This window comes from Meleagris gallopavo, chromosome 1 (assembly GCF_905368555.1).
Source record: "Meleagris gallopavo chromosome 1, MGAL_WU_HG_1.1, whole genome shotgun sequence".
NCBI classification, from domain to species: domain Eukaryota; kingdom Metazoa; phylum Chordata; class Aves; order Galliformes; family Phasianidae; genus Meleagris; species Meleagris gallopavo.
In genome coordinates this window covers 51090797-51110098 of record NC_139404.1, presented here as the reverse complement: position 1 = coordinate 51110098, position 19302 = coordinate 51090797, and the positions used below count along the sequence as shown (strand labels likewise).

The 19302-nt window shown below is 40.4% G+C and overlaps 1 protein-coding gene across 1 annotated transcript in view; it reads right to left on the bottom strand.

Moving 5' to 3' along the window:
* Positions 1 to 19302, bottom strand: part of MYH9 (myosin heavy chain 9) — a 68849-nt gene that overhangs the window by 32788 nt on the left and 16759 nt on the right. Inside the window, exons 3-6 of the mRNA XM_010711635.4 lie at positions 16009 to 16165; positions 5415 to 5442; positions 4554 to 4647; positions 194 to 286 (exon numbers count right to left, since the gene is read on the bottom strand). Of these exons, the coding sequence (XP_010709937.1) occupies positions 194 to 286; positions 4554 to 4647; positions 5415 to 5442; positions 16009 to 16165 (372 nt within the window). The remainder of the gene's footprint in view (positions 1 to 193; positions 287 to 4553; positions 4648 to 5414; positions 5443 to 16008; positions 16166 to 19302) is intronic.

The following is a 19302-nucleotide window of genomic DNA, read 5'->3' as shown; positions in this document are numbered from 1 at the left end:
TCCTTCATACTAGAGACCTACCAGAAGTATTTTCTTTATAATTCACTGAATGAAATTCCCTTCTCAGGTTAAGTTCAACAAAGTCACACAGATAGTTGTCCTATCCCAAGATAGCACTGCACTGAAAACCAGAAAAAGCCCTCCCTCTGAAAAGCTTAGCATACTAAAAATCATGCTGGATAGTAATACTCACAAATCTTGAGGAGTTGTCATTCTTTACTGTCTTGGCATTTCCAAAGGCCTCCAGGATGGGATTAGCCTGGAGTAACTGCCTCTCTAGTTCCCCCTACAGAGAGATTAGAAATGAATAAAGGAGGTAACAGTTTGCTGCATTAAGCTTGGGTCAAACCAGCGCTGAGGTTTCAGTTCACACTAGCTTGGTATCTGTAGTAGAGAAGCCATCTTAGAAGATGATCCCTTAAAACCTTCAAAAGGAGACTTATTAGTTATCCAGGTAAAACAGAAGCATTCACAAAAAATGCTTTATTCCCTTCCCCGAGACAAGGGTGTCCCAGTGCTGTCTTTCTGTTAACAAGCAGCCCTTTAAATTCACTTGGCCACAACACCCCACAGATTTCCCAGAGTCAAAACAAAAAAAAACCCAAAACATTTCATCCAAGATCAGGCCCTCATCCCAGAAAATGTCTTGCCATCTAGGTAGGAAGAGTGAGAAAAATCCTTTCTTGCTACTGTGAGCTCTGAACTCTGCTAGCATTAGATTAATAAGTCAGCCTGAAAAGCTGTAATGTTTGTAAAAATAAACAAACATATAAATATATAAAGAAAACAGCAATACCAAATTGCACTAAGAGTCTATGTTTTCCACAATACAAACAAGCAGAAAACTCTTTTGTAAGGAGGCACACAGAAAAAAAGAGAATTAGTGGTATCCCACAAACTGCAGGATTGCTCACATTCTGCTGCCATATTTGCACACTCCTCCTCCCCTCAGGGAACACAAAATGCTGGAGCTGCAGAAAAAAAAAATCAGAACCTTTATCCCTGCCAAGCAGTAGATCATTGGAGCATGTACACCTTTTCCTTCAGGCTCCAGATACATCGCCGGCTGTTTTTAAAAACATTTGTCCTTTGTGTTAAGAATGTGGAGTTCTGCATATTTCAGGATTACTTGAAAAACTTCTGGAGACAGAAAATGACAGTTCAGATGAATAGTTCTCTTTTTAGCAGTTATCAGTATATGTTCCTGTGCATAACAGATGGAAGTTGAGTTTGATGTGTGAAAACTGGAATGCACAGGCAAAATATTTAATGGTGTTTATAAAGGAAAATTGTTGGCATTCATTTTTAAAGTGCGTTACAGAACAGGTCATTGTCTCTCTGAAAAAGCAATAGAGTTGTGTTGTGTAGTTGTTGTTTTGTTTTTTAAAGAAGTGGTGCATCAGTAACCAAACAAAGAACTACCAGTGCCTCTTTTCTTGATTCCACAATCATCTCACTTCATGCTTGCAAAGTGCACTGCCAAACAAAATGCCAAACATGACCTCCAGTCCCTGCAGAACTGCACACACACAGAAGGGGCAGCTGCTGCAAACACTTCTATTCACTGTAAAGTATACACAACAAGGGGGTTGGTTAACCATGGAAAGGGAAAGCTGGGATACCTGCTCTCTCACAACAGAGCCAGTGTGTAGGAGAAAACCTTGAAACTAGGGTTCAGTCCTTGGAACTGTGCAGCAGTCACATTTCCCTCTCCTATTCTGGCACATGTACTCATACTGGAACACTCTTCCCTCACCACCCTGCAGTGAAGTCCCAGGCCTCTGTTTGTGACTACAAACTGTTGCTATGCAGGAGAGGTCAACATTTCAACTCAACTAAGGCACAAGGAGGAAAGAGATCAAGAGTTGCTTTTTTCCTCTGAAAAGAAGTCAGGCTGAATCTGTTCAATTATTTGGTTAAAAATAAAACTAAGACTATGCTTTGCTACACATATCAGAATACCAGAATATCAGAAGTTTACAGAAATTTTTGCTACCAAGGCTCCTGACTCACTTTACACCAACGTAGAAACAGGTGTAAGAGAACATCAGCTCAGGGATTACAGCAATACAGCACTGTGAGCAAAGAAGAAGGCTAGAGCTGGTCACATCCCTCAGTTCTCATGACTTCTCTGTATGGAGATGGACATCCAGAAATCACAGCTAGCTTTCACATCTTTTTTAAAAACTAAAAGATGTTGCTTCCCCTCTGGCTTATGTTGGTTTTGTTTATTTGCTTTTAAACATTTCAGAGATTAGTTTCTATACGTTCTTCCACAACCAGGTGAAAGACTCTCAGATAACTGGATCCCAACAACACTACATTTGATGGGGAAGGCAGAAAGAGAGCATCAATAATGTAACCTTCACTACAAAGATTTAAACATCAGCAACCACTACCTGTGAACTTCTAATTAGCTGCAAACATTCTCATCTTCACGATTTAACAAGTCAGTAGAGAAGCAGAGACTACAAACCAGAAACCATCAGTCCTAACTTCCACAAATGAAGTCTCAGTAAAAACATATTTATATGATTCAGTTCAGTAGACCCCAAAAGCAGCTTTAACGCATTTAATACTCACACCATGCAGCTAGAAGCTATTTAGCTGAATATACTAATGCATTGGACTTGGTGGAAGCAGCCACAACCTCCAAAGCAAGAGAGCTACAGCTGACAAATATGCTTTGTAAATCAGATTTTGCCAAGATATTTCAAAAAAACAGAGCTTAAGCTCAAAACTTCTACAAGAAGACAGTTAAGAAACCTTCCTGGTAGATTAAGTATCTCTACTTCCTACACTGTCACTGACAACGTTCCACATCTAGTCTTGCTAACCAGTGCCAGCAGTGGGTTTTTGGTATTGCAGCATGAAGGCTTGGCACTGTCGTATTGTATCTTAAAGAATAAATCAGTCAGGATCTCAGATGCTCAGAAACAAATAATGTATAACCTCTCATAATATGGTTCCAAGTTTAAGATTTGCAAAGGATTGTTGCCCAGAACACTCCTTACCAACTACCATTTAAGAATCCACAGGTTACACACTGGAAGAATACTTAGCTGAAGCCCACGATTCTGTTTTCCACATTTAAAATTAGAAAAAGAAAAAAGGAGAATGTTTCTAAATACAGCTACTGACAGACCATGGAAAAAGCCTTCATATGTCTGAAAGTTTGGCATGTAGAAGGGATTTTTTTTTGGTCATATTCCAGAATTTACTTACTAGAATGTGTGCGCACAAGCACAGCATGCCTTATTCATATACTCTACACACATAAGGCATGCCTATACATTAAACTACTAGCAAAAAACTTTTACTGAGAGATAACACTGGATGCACTTGGCATCTGGATTTCATTACACAGCTCACCAGTGAACATTTCCAAAGTGTTCAATTCTGACTAACAAGCTCACAGTCCTGGAACACCCCGTCTGCAGGGCAGCCTTCCTCATCCATCTTTCTCTGCAACTTGCAGTCACATCTCACTGCTGGGAGGAGAAAGCTAAACACAGGCCTACATTTATCTTACTAGGAACAATACATATACTAGATATTCAGTTCTGTGAAAGTCTGGTCCAGTTCAATTGCCTCAGAGGAATATTTTTCCAAATAAACTGTTCATGAACTCCTAGAAGAAAAGTCTTAAAATGCAAACTAGTTTTTAGCACAGAACACAAGTATTCTTTCTTTATATTACTTCAGTCCCCAATCGAACATCCTAATAAAAAGATTATTGTGCACCACACACACACACAAAAAAAACTGTGAATTGTCTATGGGTTTGGTTTAGCTGCAGAAAGTGATATTGGTGTGGAGTGAAAAGCTGCTCGAAAAAAAAAAAATCACACAATGGGACAGAAAACGCATTCCTGGTGCAGAACGTGCAGTAAACGTGCAGCTCACCTACGAGGATACAACTGATGAATTCGGCAATAGTCCACCGGGGGAGAGGGAGGGGAAAAAAATATAAGTGAGACATTTTCAAAGTCCTCCCACCATCACCACCACCCTCCTTTCATGTGCTGCTACTTGGCTCTTTTCCACCCTTTTAATGTTCTCCTACAATTTCAAAGTTTTCAGCTGAGGTTCACTAGACTACTGCTGAATTCTCCAGTTTTGAGACGGTATATGTAATAGCCAAGCCTAACATACAAAGGTACAGAAGACTGGAGACAACTCCTCCACAGAAGGATAAGTTTTAAACTTCCTGGACTGGTTATAAGCCTTATGTCTGCGTAAAAAGATCAGGATGGGTGATGTTTCATTTACAGCGTTTCTAGCCCATGAATCCAAGAGGTTGTAGATGAGTATATTCCTGCTGTAGCTCCACTGAATTCAAAGGAGGTTTGACTTAGAACAATGCTCCCCGGCTCATAGTTTTCAATACACTTTTATTATTTCATAGTTCACCATCCTCCTCAGTCCCTGATAGACGTTTCCATCTAAGCTTTTATTGAGTAGCATGGCTTTTACCAACAACAGCAAATACATATCTATTGTCCAAAGTCAGCACAATAAAAAAGCATCATTAAATTAAACCTAGGTCTTACCTGGTCTTTTTTAGACTTGTGTGAGGAAGCAACATGAGCCAGATACTGAATGACCTTCTTGGTGTTTTCTGTCTTACCAGCTCCTGATTCACCTCTGTAAAGAAAGTCTGCAGTTCATTCACACACACACACAAAAACATAGGGGGACATATTTCTAACTCCAAAGGGCTACAGAGCTCCTTAAATCCACTCTATCACAACACCTCTCTTAAAGCCAACAAAAGCTGAATCATGCCAGAGAGTGGCATGAGTGTAGCTGGATGGAAGGCTATATCCCTCAGCTAGTTTTCCACTGGGCATGGATTCTGTGTGCTGACACAAAGGAGGCAATAGAAACAAGAACTATATTTTTTAGTCACTTAGGTATGAAAACTGCTAAGTGGATGAGGAATAATTCAGAGGCAGCTATAGAGCAGTGAAAGGCAAAGAAATGAATCTTTCAGAGCGAAGGTCCCCAACTGAAGGCCAACAAATTCTGCTGTGTCAAGAAGAGAAATTGCTGTAATAAATAAGACTATGTATTTGTTACTACATCAGGCTCATCAGCACTGATGTTCTTAATCACAGCAGTTGCATCAAATCTTAAGGAGTTCTCCAAGACTTTTCCACTGACAAAAGCTTATTTCTTCAGGAGTTTGGGCTGTCTGAAAACCTCCTTCCTTCCTTCAGTTCCCATGAAAATTATTCTGCAGAAAGGATTAGATCTTGGAGGAAATCAAGTAGGACCTTCCTTAACCCTCCAATATTACTCAATTTACTTGAATAATTTACCATCTCCAAGTGCTTATTACTAGAACAGTCCTCCAACCAAGATTTTTAACACAGACATCCAGACAAGCTTGCAACTGTTTATATACTCACGTGCAAAGGATGGACTGATCCTCTCGGTCTAGAATAAAATTTAAAACAGTAGTCAGATTTAGACTTGAAAATTATATCAACGTGACAGAAACAAATCAACACCAAATACAAAAACAATACACTCTGACAAGTTCATCATCAGAATCATCATCAGAAATATGGCCACGTATCCCCTTTTTTGGAAGCAGAAGCCAACTTCCCACTATTTGCTGAAGTTAAATTTCAGCAGTGCCATTATGTTTTCTTCATCCAGAGAGAGAATATCATTTGCATCAATTTTTCTGCAATCATCACAGAATTCTCTCACTGATTTTTTTTTATCACAGAGATCATTTGATACACAGGTACTTGTTATTTATCCCTTCCCCCCTTCCATTATTCTGAATCCATACTGACTTGCAACAATGATGAGCAGAAAAGAGAACACAGATGGGAGGTGGAGAAAAAGGTGGAAATGGGGCAGGAACCATTAAAAATTCCAAAGAACCAAAATCTTGTATCAAACTGAGGCTTCCACCACGAAAAGAAACACTAGAAGCTCAGTGAGAAATTACTGTTACTTACTTTACACAGAATGGGTTTGAAAGCTACAATGCTGAGCAGCAGCCTAAGTGCTATACAGATTACTTATTTGTGGCACCATTCCCTTTGTATTAACTGAGGAGTCAATAATAGCAGAATCTTTTCTTTTTCATGCTGACAAGTTGCAAAAAACAGGAATAGGAATATTGTACTGAATGCTAAATAGTAGACATGCTAATTCCTGTGCTCATTTCCCAACTATGGATTACAAAATCTTTCCAGTTACAGAACTTACTTCATATCCAACCTATCTACCACTATCTTCTCCAACATCTTTAACCTCCTTTCAGCTTCCACCTATGATTACACTTCCTCATAGGCAATCCCTGTCTAGTCTTCATCCCACTGCTCCTCAACCACTTCTATGCAAACATGCTCCCCTGCTTCTGCCTTGATTTCACTTTCCATCCACCCCTCCACTCTGAGTCCCACTTTAGCCCCCAGAGTCTGCATCATATTCTCCCCAGAACTGGAAGCACTGGGAAGACTTGAGAGTGTCTGTGCCTTGTGCAGCTTCACTAGCTGTAGCAAAGTGAGATCTGTTCAGACACAGAACAGACTCAGGAACTGTAAGTCATGCACAGAAAGTCCTGCATCACACAAGAGATATTGAGACACAAACTGTGCCATCAAAATGAGTTTATTTATTTAGGTTAAGATCCAGTCTGAGAGCCTGAGTATCACAGCAGTTACATTTCATCTCGTCACTGTTCTTTTTCCACATTGTACTCCAATTTTGTGTCAGACTCTAGTCTAATCTTTAAACAGACTACAAGCCCTAAGCATTCATGAATAGAAAATTCACTGAATTCCTCTAATAAATTATTTCAGCAATTGGTAGCTTTCATCAATATGTTTACAGCTGTGACTATCTCCACATTTGAGCTACTTCTTTTCCTTTCTCCATTCTTTTAGAGAACGTCAGTGCACTCAGTGCTCTCCCCACCAGAGAACTGCTTAGAAGATATAACTGAGTCACCACTCAAGTTTCTTTGTGCGAGATAGTGAGATTGAACTGTAATTATGGAAGGCTTTATAGTCAGGCAGACTTTTCATGGAACAGGAAAAGCAGGTAAATCTACCGAATTTGAGATTCTGTCTTTTCTTAAACTATTCTGAAAAGAATATTAGAAACATTACATTCATACTCTACGGAGAGGTAACCTGCTCTGAACTTGCTTTGCTGGAAACTGACTATTCAGATGAGCATAAAAGTTTAGAGGAAAATAATCTGCTTTATAACAGTTAATATCATTCTCAGAAAGAGCTGATCAGCTTAGGACTGGAAGAAAGCAAGCAGAAGAAAATTGTCACTGATATAGTTTTGGAGCAGAAAACACTACACATCCAAAACTAGAGACCGGCAAGGTTATTAGCACTGCACATTCATTTTTTTCAAGTGCTGAATTTTATTCTTTTGCTTTTGAGATACATACTCCTTTTGCTGAGGGAGAGGTAGAGGGTGGATGTGAGGCAACCTCAAAGGCCTCACCCATTCCAAGTTCCCAGTGGGTCAATGGCTCAGCAGACACATCTGCCTGACTGGGCACTGGGAAGGTGGATCAGGGGAATAACTAATGACTCATTTATGGATCGCCTAAGGAAATGTATTCTGTGGTAGTGCAACACTTGGATATAATGCTCTATCACAAAGCAGCTATGCGAAAGGATCAGATTGTGCCTCTGGAGAACATCTGCCTTTCGAAAGCTTGACTAGCCCACTTGTTCTAGAAAAGTTTATATTTGCATTCAGGTACCACAGTGGCTCTTCTAAGAAGCCTATTTGAGAAAAAGATATGTCCCTGATGACGCGCCTCACTTCTGGTAACCAACTTTGGTGTTGGAATGATGTGCTGGAGCTTGTACAGGCAATGGAGTCCTAAGTACTTCCATACCACATGCCCTCTCTTCCCTGCTCTCCAAGGTAGGATCCTTATTGTAGCAAAATACATTGATAAACAGACAAACCGAAAGTTGTATGGAAAAAGAGGTGACCAACATCAGACAATCCCCAGTTTTCCTTTGGCACAAAACACTTATGATGATCACAAGTTTTGTTGACTCTCTGAGGAGCTCTCGTAGAGCCATGCTACAATGGGGCAAGGCAGCAACAACACGCTGGAATTACCACAAGAAGCCACGAAGGGGCGAGCACAGGATCTCTCCAGGTCTTAACATCAAGCAAGGTGTTGTCAGGTGCTGAGCAGGAAGAGTCATAGACAGTGTTTAAAAGCCCTCTTGGCAGTAGGGTTGCCTCCCCCAGCACACTCATCTGGTGGCCTGCTGCAGCTGTGTTAGTCACCTCTGCTTTAAGCCAGCAAGAACGTACCTGCGAGTGCAGGCAAGCCACCGGCAGCGTGCAGACACTGCCATAAAAGGCAACATTCCTGTTTGCAATCCGGGGAAATTCTTTCCCAGGACAGCAAAGCGGCAGTCATTGGGATAGCTGGAATTCTTCTAATTGTGTACAGACAGACAACTGAATAATGTGTTGAGCAACAGGAAATTGGAGCCTACCAAAGGGCCAAAGAGCTAACAAATACAAAAGCATAACTCTTAGACACACTTCCAATTAAGTCTTGTTGTAAATGCCAATACTTATTCTCTATACAATGCTGACTTGCGCCATCACGAATCCGAATCCAGTTGTCCAGACAAGAAGCCACCTCCACTCCCCCACATTTTTTTTTAGACGATCATTCGACATGGGCGTACTGCACAACATCAGTCAGCACTTGCCTTTACTGCGCTGTCAGTTGTGCAAGCAACCTACTCAGCAAAAGAGAATGTGCTGGGTACCATAAACTCAGTCGCTTATAATAACACAATCAAGAAACGCCTGATTAAAAGAAATCTGCATCTGCTTTTCAATCCTAAACAGAGTCACTTATTAAAAACAATTCAGAATAACAACTCATTAGTTAATTATAGCAACAGCTCTGTATTTTAGACCAGCTGGCAAGGAAGGCTTTTTATCTAGGCTCCTCCTCAGTTCTCATCAGCGCAGTATTCAAGAGACCCTAAGAAGCAGCGGCGTTAAGCATCCAGAAATGCAGGAAGTAAGACATCCTTCACATTTAAGTTATGCAGCAGGACGGTATAATGAGATCTCTAGATTAATTTTACTATATTAAAAAAAACATATCTGACTTCTCTCAGTTTAAAAATAAAAGATCTCATTTTAGACTGCTTCCAGGACACATTAAAAACTTAATTAAACCAAAATTTGTTTCAACAAGACAGAAATCTTGTACATTAATGGTGCTCACATAAATATTCCACTGCAAAATAACAGATCTGGAAGAATTCTGAACCGCTGTGTTCAAATATATTGGCATTACTGATGAATGAACAGAGCTCTAAACTCTTAATTTATTTTTTTTATACATTTGAGGGTGGAAGAAGAAGAGGTTGGTAGGCTAGAACAGAAGAACAGAACGTGCAATTCAGGCTCCCCATCTCACTTACAGCACATCCTACCAGGCCTTTATCACCCACTTCCTCTGCATGAGTGACTGCAGTTGCAGGCCTGTTCATCTCCATAAAAGGAGAAGTGCTATAGCACTCACACAATGGTGACATCATCCCTCCAGCCAAGAGGAAGTGTAGCTGAAAGGCAAAGGCTTGGCTTGCTATCCGCTGCCTATAGCTGACTCATTAAGGCTACAAGCTTAACCGAAGCGAGATGGTACCACCCACTCCTAACCACAGAGCCCGGCCCTGTAGGTTTCCGTTACTGTAAGGCTGTGCAGGCCTGGCCCAACCGGGGGAACCGTCTGCTGGCCAAGTTAGGGAGGTGACCTAAAGCACAAAGTGGGCTGAAATGCACGTTTCAGCCACGCAGCAGCCTCAGTTCCTTGTCTCTCCTCACACTTCTTGTCTGACCTCAACATAATCTTACTAGCATGTCCTTCCCTCGGGGCCGGGACACGTGAGGAGCCGCAGGCACCTGACACACTGTGCTACTGAAACAACCCCGCTGGCATACAATCTCATCAAATATATTCACAGCAGTGCTTTAACCTACGTGCTGCTTTGAGTAGGATCAAAAACACCCCAGGGAAACACCCAGACACAGCCTGAGAACTTGCTTTTGCATTCCCATTTTGGGAATGTGTTTGAGAGAAGTTTCTAAACATGAATAACCTACCATCGAGCGCAAGGAAAAAAGAAGGATAAGCACAGAATATTTAAGACAGCTCTTACAAAACATAGCTTCTAGACGTGAAAAAAGGAAAAAGTCACTTGATTTGGCAGGATGGCTACAGTGCCAAGATTCAGCTTTGCAGTACGTGAAGTCTGAGGGCAGCCACAAGGAAAAAAGTGTCATTTCAAAAAATGAAATACATCCTACCGGATCAAATGTAAATATTTATTTCCTTGAGCCTGTTTTTGGACTAAAGCCCATACCCCTTTCTCTAACATTTCAGGACTGAATCTAGAGATAGCAAAATGGGAAAATAAGTTAGGCTGTAATTTTAGGCTACACAAATGTTTACGAAGTTCTGACAGGAAAGAAAAACCACTATATAGCCTGCAAAAGCTCAGGCTGCTCGTGGTCCTAGGACAGTGTGCAGCGGGGGGACTGACAGAAAGGGCTGAGCTGTTATGTAAGAACTGCCAGAAGGCTCTTGCTCTGGTTTGCAGGAATGAAGCAAAGGGTGTGGTAACTACTAAAAAACAAGTGGGCAATGGACTCTTTTTAGCTCCTTGTTCTATTGAGAACCACATTTCAAGATGCATTCTTTTCAGAATTGCATTTAGAAAGCTCAAATGATTCAAAACTAGTAAAACATCTCTTAAGAAAAATCAGAAACTGCGTGCATCCTTTCTTGCAATTTGTATACAGATACCATCAAACAAACATTCTCTGTAATTGGTATCCAAATTTAACGCTGCCCTTTGCATCAGAAATTTGGACAAATCTCTGAAATAAACTAGTGAAACCACATGCTATTTTCCTTTGGTTTTAGTGGAAACAGAATTGACTTTTGCATGCAGACTGAGAGAGACATCTGTGCCCCTGCATAATCTGAGCAGACTCTCAATCAGCTATTCCTGAATTGGCAAACATACAGAGAATATCTTATAGAAAATAAAGATGTGTTCTGGGGCAGCGTGGTATACAGTGCAGTATAGCAGAGCAGAGCTACAAAGCAAGCTGAGAAAGCAGCATTGAGACACAGAAATTAGAAAAGAAGTGTTTCTACTGGCTTGGAAACTTAAGAAATATGTCAACATCTGAGAATTATGAATAAAATACTTCAAGGTCATGTTCCACAGGAGCAGACCTGAAGGACTGTTTCTTATGAAAATGACAGCTGGGTCTGAGGTGCATCTAATGACCTGCAAAAGCAGGTAATCTGTCTTACAATAGCTAACCCTTTCATCCCTTAATATAACAAGGCCAAGAAATTTCAGGAAGGTGCTATGCTTCAGATTTTTTTCTTTTAAACACCAAACCCATAGACTACTTAAACCCCAAGCTGCTGGCTGCATATGCTCCTCTGCAGATTAATCCATCAAGATCAAGGAGCATTTAATAACTGTACAATGTTTTTAAGAGTTTTGTTCAGTGAACCATTAGGAACCCTATACTGACAAGCAGAAAAACTGGATGAGAAGTGAGATGAAGCACATTCAGTAGCAGTGTGTTGCTTATACCCTCTTCCACCCATCTTTTAGTTGAGCAGGTTGAGTAGAGGCTAATTGATTGGCAGAGTACACGTACAAGGAAAGAGCTTTGGAGAAAGCATTCCAGAATAACCATACACATCAAAGCTATTACAAAGAAGTTTCAGACATTGACATTTAACAACGGTCATCACGCTCCAGACACTAAGAAAACTCATAGCTTATTGCTAGCTTCAGTATTTGACAAAGAAAATTTCTTCTATGTGTTCTGAATAGACAAACAGGTGCCATTTAATAGCTTTAAAAGCTTTTTTTTTTTCTTAATAGAGCCTCTGGAGAACATGAATTGAGGTAGAGAATTTATCTCTTCAGTGTACATCTGCTGCTTTGCAATAATGATTTGTCTGCTTAAGACACCATCCCACCTGTAAGCACTCTGCTTCCATCATCAGTGGCAGAAAAATAATTCTTCTGAAAGCAGTCAGACCTGAGGCATCTGGCATTCAGGTTACCCAGGGAACAGAAACATTAAGACAAATGGTTGTTTTCTTGGAAAATAAAAATGTTATAATTTTCTCAGAGTTCTTCTCTTGAAACTTAAGAAGTATCTCCAAGCAACATGCAGCAAAATTGTGGGTTTATCACATTTCTGAGTCTTAATGTCCTTTGTTGGAAAAAAAGGAAGGAAAAAAATACTTAAAACATGTTCTCTGCTATATTATAGCTTCAAGGAAATGCTTTTGGTGAAGTTTAACCAAAAAACAAACAAACAAAAAAAAACAACCCACAATTTAATCCCTTGGGATATACAAATGCCACCATGACACTTTTCTAAATGGACTAACCATGGAAGACACAAGAAGAGGACCAAACTTTGTGCATTGGCATAGATGCCTGAAAAGGCTTAAATAGTTTCTGGATTAGCAGAAGTTGGATTAAAATTCTCATCTTCCTCTCCCTTCCCTATCCCTTTCCTAAAGGACCTCCCTTTAGGAGGCCTGCTTATTAGAATACCATAAATTAACTGAAAACCAGGAAAAAGAAAGTCCAAATCAATTAACATGCAAGACTTTTCCACTCCGTCAGCTTAAGAGACAACTACACCTCATGCTGGCATAAGTCAGTCACCAGCTTGCTATCCTTCTTCAGACCATGAAGGAATCCTTGCCTTTGGGGCTCAGAAAGCATAGTAAGGAAGGCAGACTAATCCTAAGTGCCTCTAGCTCATGTGGAGCACTGTACCCTTTTATCTTCTATTCTCTGAACAGATTCCTGCCATACCACTGGCTGCTGCATCAAGCCTCCCCCACTGCTAAGCAGCACTAAGAAAGTGGAATAGGAATGTTGCTTTCCATCGCCCTAGAGGCTAGCCAGGACCAGAGACATTACAACAGCCTACTCACCTTTGCTCCCAGTAGCATACACTGGAATGCCACTGCTAGCAGTTAAAACAAAGCAGCAAGTAACCCTACAACAATCTCTAGCATTTTTTGCTAGCAAACAGACACACATGATGTGCAGAGAAGAGCTGGGACAAGCCTCTAGAATGTCAAAATCACTGAGAGTGCCATGTAGCTAGAATAGTTCTGGCTGCTCTTGGCCAAGTGCAAGGTCCTGCACCTGGGTCAAGGCAATCCCAAGCACAGATACAGGATGGGCAGAGAACGGCTTGAGAACAGTCCTGAGGAGAAAGATTTGGAGGTGTTGACTGATGTAAGACTCAACATGAGCCATCAATGTGTGCTTGCAGTCCAGAAAGCTGACCATATCCTGGGTTGCATCAAGAAAAGTGTGACCAGCAGGTTGAGAGAGATGATTTTGCCCTTGTAACTCTAACTCTTCTCTCATGAGACCGCACTGGAGTACTGTGTCCAGTTGTGGAGCCCCCAACATAAGAAGGACATAGAGTTGTTGGGGCAGGTCCAGAGGAGGGCCATGAAGATGATCAAGGGCTGGAGCATCTCCCTTATGAGGACAGGCTGAGAGAGCTGGGGCTCTTCGGCCTGGAGAAGAGAAGGCTCTGAGGGGAACTTGTACTGGCCTCCCAGGATCTGAAGGGGCCTACTGGAAAGCTGGGGAGGGACTTTTTATAAGGACGTGTAGTGACAGGATGATGGTAAATGGCTTTAAGCTGGAAAATGGCAGATTTAGACTAGATATTAGGAAGAAATTCTTTACTATGAGAGTGGTGAGACATTGGGAACAGGTTGCCCAGCGAGGTTGTGGATGTCCCCTCCCTGAAAGCATTCAGGGCCAGGCTGGATGGGGCTTTGAGCAACCTGGTCTAGAGGGAGGTGTCCCTGCCTATAGCAGGGGGGTTGGAACCAGATGATCTTAAAGGTCCCTTCCAATCCAAACCGTTCTGTGATTCTATGATTCTGGAAAAGGCAAACACTCCAGAAGAGCTCATTGCAACTTTCTGCTGCTAGGAAAAACAGCGGCAGGGCTTCCAGTTTTCAGCTTGGTGCACCAACACAATTCAAGTATGAGATTTCTGAGTTTTAGACTTCACTCAAGCAGTGATCCAATGGAAACACTTCACTTTGCAAAAAGGAAATATCCATGTAGATCAATCATTATCTCTGAAGCACTTTTAGACAAGCAAAGTTCATCTGTCCCTTCCTGCAGCTGTCTGGATGTCCATTGCCACATACTAGTGTATCTGGCAGTGAAAAAGAACAAGCTGCATGCACAGGCAATTCCACATGATTTAACTGTTGACAATGGAAGGAGAAAGACATCTTCAGTCTCCTTACAGCAATGCCAAAGAGTCTGTTTCTGATGCTATGTAGATTTCTTTTTAGGGAACAGTAACTTTGGTAGGACTCAGTCAATAGCTCATTTAAGGAAAATATACGTTGGTACTTCAGCTGACAAGTAGTGAGCAAGAGAAAGAAGGAAGTAATAAAGGAAATGAAACAGTGATAAGAGCTTCACAAGCATGCTGCCATATATTGTACAGGAGGTGCATTTATCTTTGTGATTCATGGCAAATCCAGTCTTTGTTCAAAGAAAGTAAGGCCCTATGTAGATCCAGGCTTTTTTTTTTTCCATCTGCAGAGTAATGTTTAAGTACTATAGATGTATTTTCTTCAGACCTATCACATCTTCAATGAACTGCCATCAGTACTCTGCTACTAGTCCACTGCTCTATGGCTCTCCCCTTCGCTCTCAAGGCTTTTACCAATACAGCTTAATTTGTCCATCATGCTATCTCTCCTGTGTGCTCTGCTCCACATGGCACCGCACCTCAGCAAACTTCCTCGACTTTCTCCACAAGGAAAAATTGTTTAAAGTCTTTAACTCTGGCAAGCGGAAGAAGTTTTTCTTGCTCTCTTTCCACTCTGGGCAACCACATTGCTATATTCTTCCCATGCTTGCAGGTACAAATAACAGTGAGGGCAGGGAAAAAGCACAAGTGTTTTAATGGAGTCTAATTTGAATTTTAAAGCATGTTTTTATTATAACTGGCATTTGTTCAAAAAGTGAAATTGATGATGAGACTCAGAGACCAACACCTTAATCATCATTGTTATCTATCAGAAAAGTCAAATTTATACAAACCAGCCAAATCAAACTGTCCTTTAAACATGCAAAGCGTGCCTCTTCACATAACCTAAGTATAAACAGGAAGAAAAGCATAGAGTACTTCCATGTTTGAACGCTCTCCAAGCATCCCAAACATAAGAACCAACCTGTGAAAGACCTCCTCAGAGAAGGAAAGATATATACGGGGCCTGCAGAACTCCATATTTAAATTCTCAAGTGACAATCAAGGAGTTTATATGGTTCTTCTTGGTATACAAAGGGAGGAATTAGGGAAACATGTCAACCTGCTTGCTTGCTTTTATTCATAAAAAGCCAACAAATGTATTTAATATTGTCCGATATAAATTTTTAACAGAACAAGAATGTAACAAAACAACTAATCATCAGTAAAACTACCACCAATCATCACACTTCAAAATGCAGGTTTATACTAAGCTAGCTTCATCCAACCAGACTGCATGACGGGATTTTAACAGTTTTGTTGAATTGCTGTTTGACTGTCAGTAGTTATGACTCCATACAATCACAGAGGGAAAATCTACCTACTTCAGTTCTACTTGCATGCTTCTCTGAGCTCTGCTGTACCGAAATCAGTCATTAACGTAATCATGCACTTATCAGACCCTTCTGTAATGTTCTTCAATATACCAGAGCAGGAGATAGCTATTCACCTGAGCACAAGAACTGGTACCAAGCAGGTGTCATGTCTGTAAGCAACAGTGCAGCAATGCCTTTTGATAGCAGTGAGCTGTTGTTCTTCTACAATGTTTCGACTGCAATCTTGATTTGTGATTTCAACAAATGAATCGTTACCTCAGTAAGCACTCACCTTGCATCATACTCCGGTAGGCTGTGTCTGTGATGGCATAGATGTGAGGGGGCATCTCGTGCCTCTTTTTGCCTTTGTACATCTCCACTATTTCTTCTGAGTATATTGGCAGGTTCTTGTAAGGATTGATTACCACACAGAACAGGCCTGAGTAGGTCTGGAAAGCAAATGCCCCAGCAATAAAGAGTTAAAATGTTGTATATTCGTGCCTTTAAACAGCATATTATTTGAAAACAGATCAGTCATTTTCAAGTGCTTCTTCCAGTGATGCTAAGTGGGATGCCTCCCACTATGCAATATTAGAATATCAGCAACGCCTGAAGTTGTATCAACTTGGATGGTACTCAACCTTTCAAAGTATGCAAATAGCATCAACTGACAGATTAGTCACGTCAATAATCAAAGCGGCCTACTCCCTAGCTAATTAACAGTTTCTGAGGAGTGGCTTCGTCTCCTTTCAAAATCCTGATATTTGTCTATTTCATTATATAAAATAAATCCTCACCTTCTAGAGAAAAAGCATTTTACATCATGTTTGTCTATCTACTAGACAAATTTATGCAGTAAACAATCAACTGCAACATAATAAAACTTCACATGAGAGCAAATCAGTTTACTTGTGTCTAATAATGGTACAGATGATGCAGAGAGACAGCAAGATATTACTTCAAACACAATACGAAGATATATATTCCCTTTCACAGATGGCACTCTAGCACAACACTCAAGAAGATATTCTTGTCCATGCTTAACAGTTTTCATGCTAAATGATAGCTACTAAATAGAGAAAAGGACAGATAATGCATTCTTGGCGTCTTACTGATAGATGAGTGTTACTGGTGGCATCAAATCACTTTGTGAGGCCTTAATATATTCCCTGGATAGGAGTAAGACTTGTTTATTTTCTATTATCTCCCTGCTCATTTATGCTCAGTATGCAGAAAATAGGCTGGACACTTCTCTAGAGATGAGAAAGACTAGACAAGTGTGACTTGACAGGACTTTATATAGGTCTATTTGATAAAAAGTTGCCCCTCCATCCCGCACTTAGTCAAAATATGATTCCAATACAAGGAATCAAGCCAAAGTAGTTACTAAAAGAAAAATAAGACCAGCATACTCCTTAGAGATTTTCAAGATCACTGGACTAGGCTGAATTCAGCCTGCTCTTAATGGGAAGTTAAACCAGATGACCTCCTGAAGACCCTGCCAACCCAAAGACTTCTGTAATTTACATGTAATGATTGTAACAAGAACTAGAACCAGAACTGTACTGCCATTAATGTAGCATAGGTCCAAACTAGTGAGTATAGAGAACAATTCAATTCCATTCTTAAAGAGTCAGCAACATTAGCCAAAGTTAACTTCTAATGCACTCTATAGCAAAATTTAGTGATCTGACAGCAAATTTCAACTTATCAATTGGTTTCCACTGAGTTCTAACAAAAGTATCATTTTTTCCCCCAAAATATCTTTGAAATCTAGATACCTAAAAGCAAATCTAACTAGCGTTTTAATTGCAAAGACAGTAGGAGAGGATTTTCCGTATTTCCTAGATGTTCTAAGAATAGCATTCCATGCATTGGTGCTGAGGTTTAGAGCTCCCTTCAATTTTAGAGGCAGCTGTTCAAAAAATCCGGATATAAGTAGCTCTCTACAGATACCTGCAGTGCTACCAGAAGAGTACATTTAGCACCTTCTATTGCTAATATCTCTTCTGTTGTTTTCTCAACAAAGAGAGCTTTGACATGGTAAAGAGTTCTGTACAATAAGTGCAGAAAGTACTTAATCAGATTTAGCCTCTTAGCTAGATAAAGGTAAGAATTAGACTACAGAAGGATGAAAATAGCATCTACTACACAGTTTACAGTTTTATATCCAAATTTTCTATGCGCTTGTTTAAATTTTAGGTAATTAACCTTCTCTTCAGCTGACTCAACTTTCACCCTATGTCCCCCAGAAAGCATACTTTATGTAGGCATTTTAGGATTTCTTTTTCTTAACTTTGTGTGTATTTGTGCATGTGCATAAATATTTGAGGAACATTTCAATAGCATACAGAAAAGATTTGCTCTTTCTAAAGTGGGAAACTGAAAACTGAATAAAACCCTTTAGCACAGGACTTCAGGAAACTAAATGTCAGTGAGATTCTAGTCAGCAATGAGATAGTGCTGGAAAGGAACTATAAGCAAGCTGCAGAAGCTAACTTAGCATTGCTAGTTCCTTTAACCTCAGCTTCAGTTCTCCACCATAAGAGACAGTGCTTGCATAGTACAAAACAGCAACTAAAAGTCTGGGTCATACTTGTCTGATCTTTGACTACAGTAGTGGAAGACAGGACAAGAACAAGAGGTAAAAAGCAGTCTACTCCAGAGTATCCCATTCATTGAAAACTCATTACACTTTTTCTGTGCATTAGCATGGGAACTGCTAGCACTGATGTAACTACAGATTCTCTTCAATACTACAGTTCACGCCACAAGGGAGTACAAGAAAGAAGTGGCAATATGAGAACAGGAATTTGAAGTCTTCTTGTCTGTATTTGCATGACTTTTTATGGTCATGTTTGACCACAAAGAAGATCAGCCCCTTTTCAAATAAAAATAATGCAAGGGTCTGAAGTTGGACTGAAGCATTCTGTTGGAGGAGAGCAACAGTTTAGAAAAAGGAAGGCATGAACTTCCTCAGACTCATGAAGCAGGCCTGCAGGAAAACTCCATTACTTCCTTCCTATGAACGGTGACTATGTTGACAAATAGCGTTTTGTAGCTGAGAATGTGCTCTATCAAATAGTGCTACGCTCCTTGTAGCTGCTGTAGCTTCCATGGAAATAAGCAGGAGGCATTACTTTCAGAGTGACCTACGTACACTGCACGTACTCCTCCAAGAGGATTAACGATCAAGCAACAGCTGCTTCAGTGAAAGTATCTTAAGCGTTCACGTTAATCTTCTGACTTGCAGAGAACTGCTGACATGTAAGATCAGTCCATTTCACAAGTGCACAGAAACACCATTTTGGCAAGTCTAAAGCTCCGTAATAGAGCATTACTACTCTAAGTTTACATCTGTGAAGGGCGTGGATTTTTTTCTTTTTAATACTACTTTCTACCTGACTGAAAGAACTCCGTTTATTACAGCCATAGATCACGTCTGAAATTTCAGAGGATGTCTCGCAAGATAAATGAAATAGCCCATTGCACAGCACACAGTAGACTTCACAACACCGGTGAATTATTTTCAACGACTTATTACATAATCTAGCAATGTATCCTGTTCTAAAAATGTTACACGCAC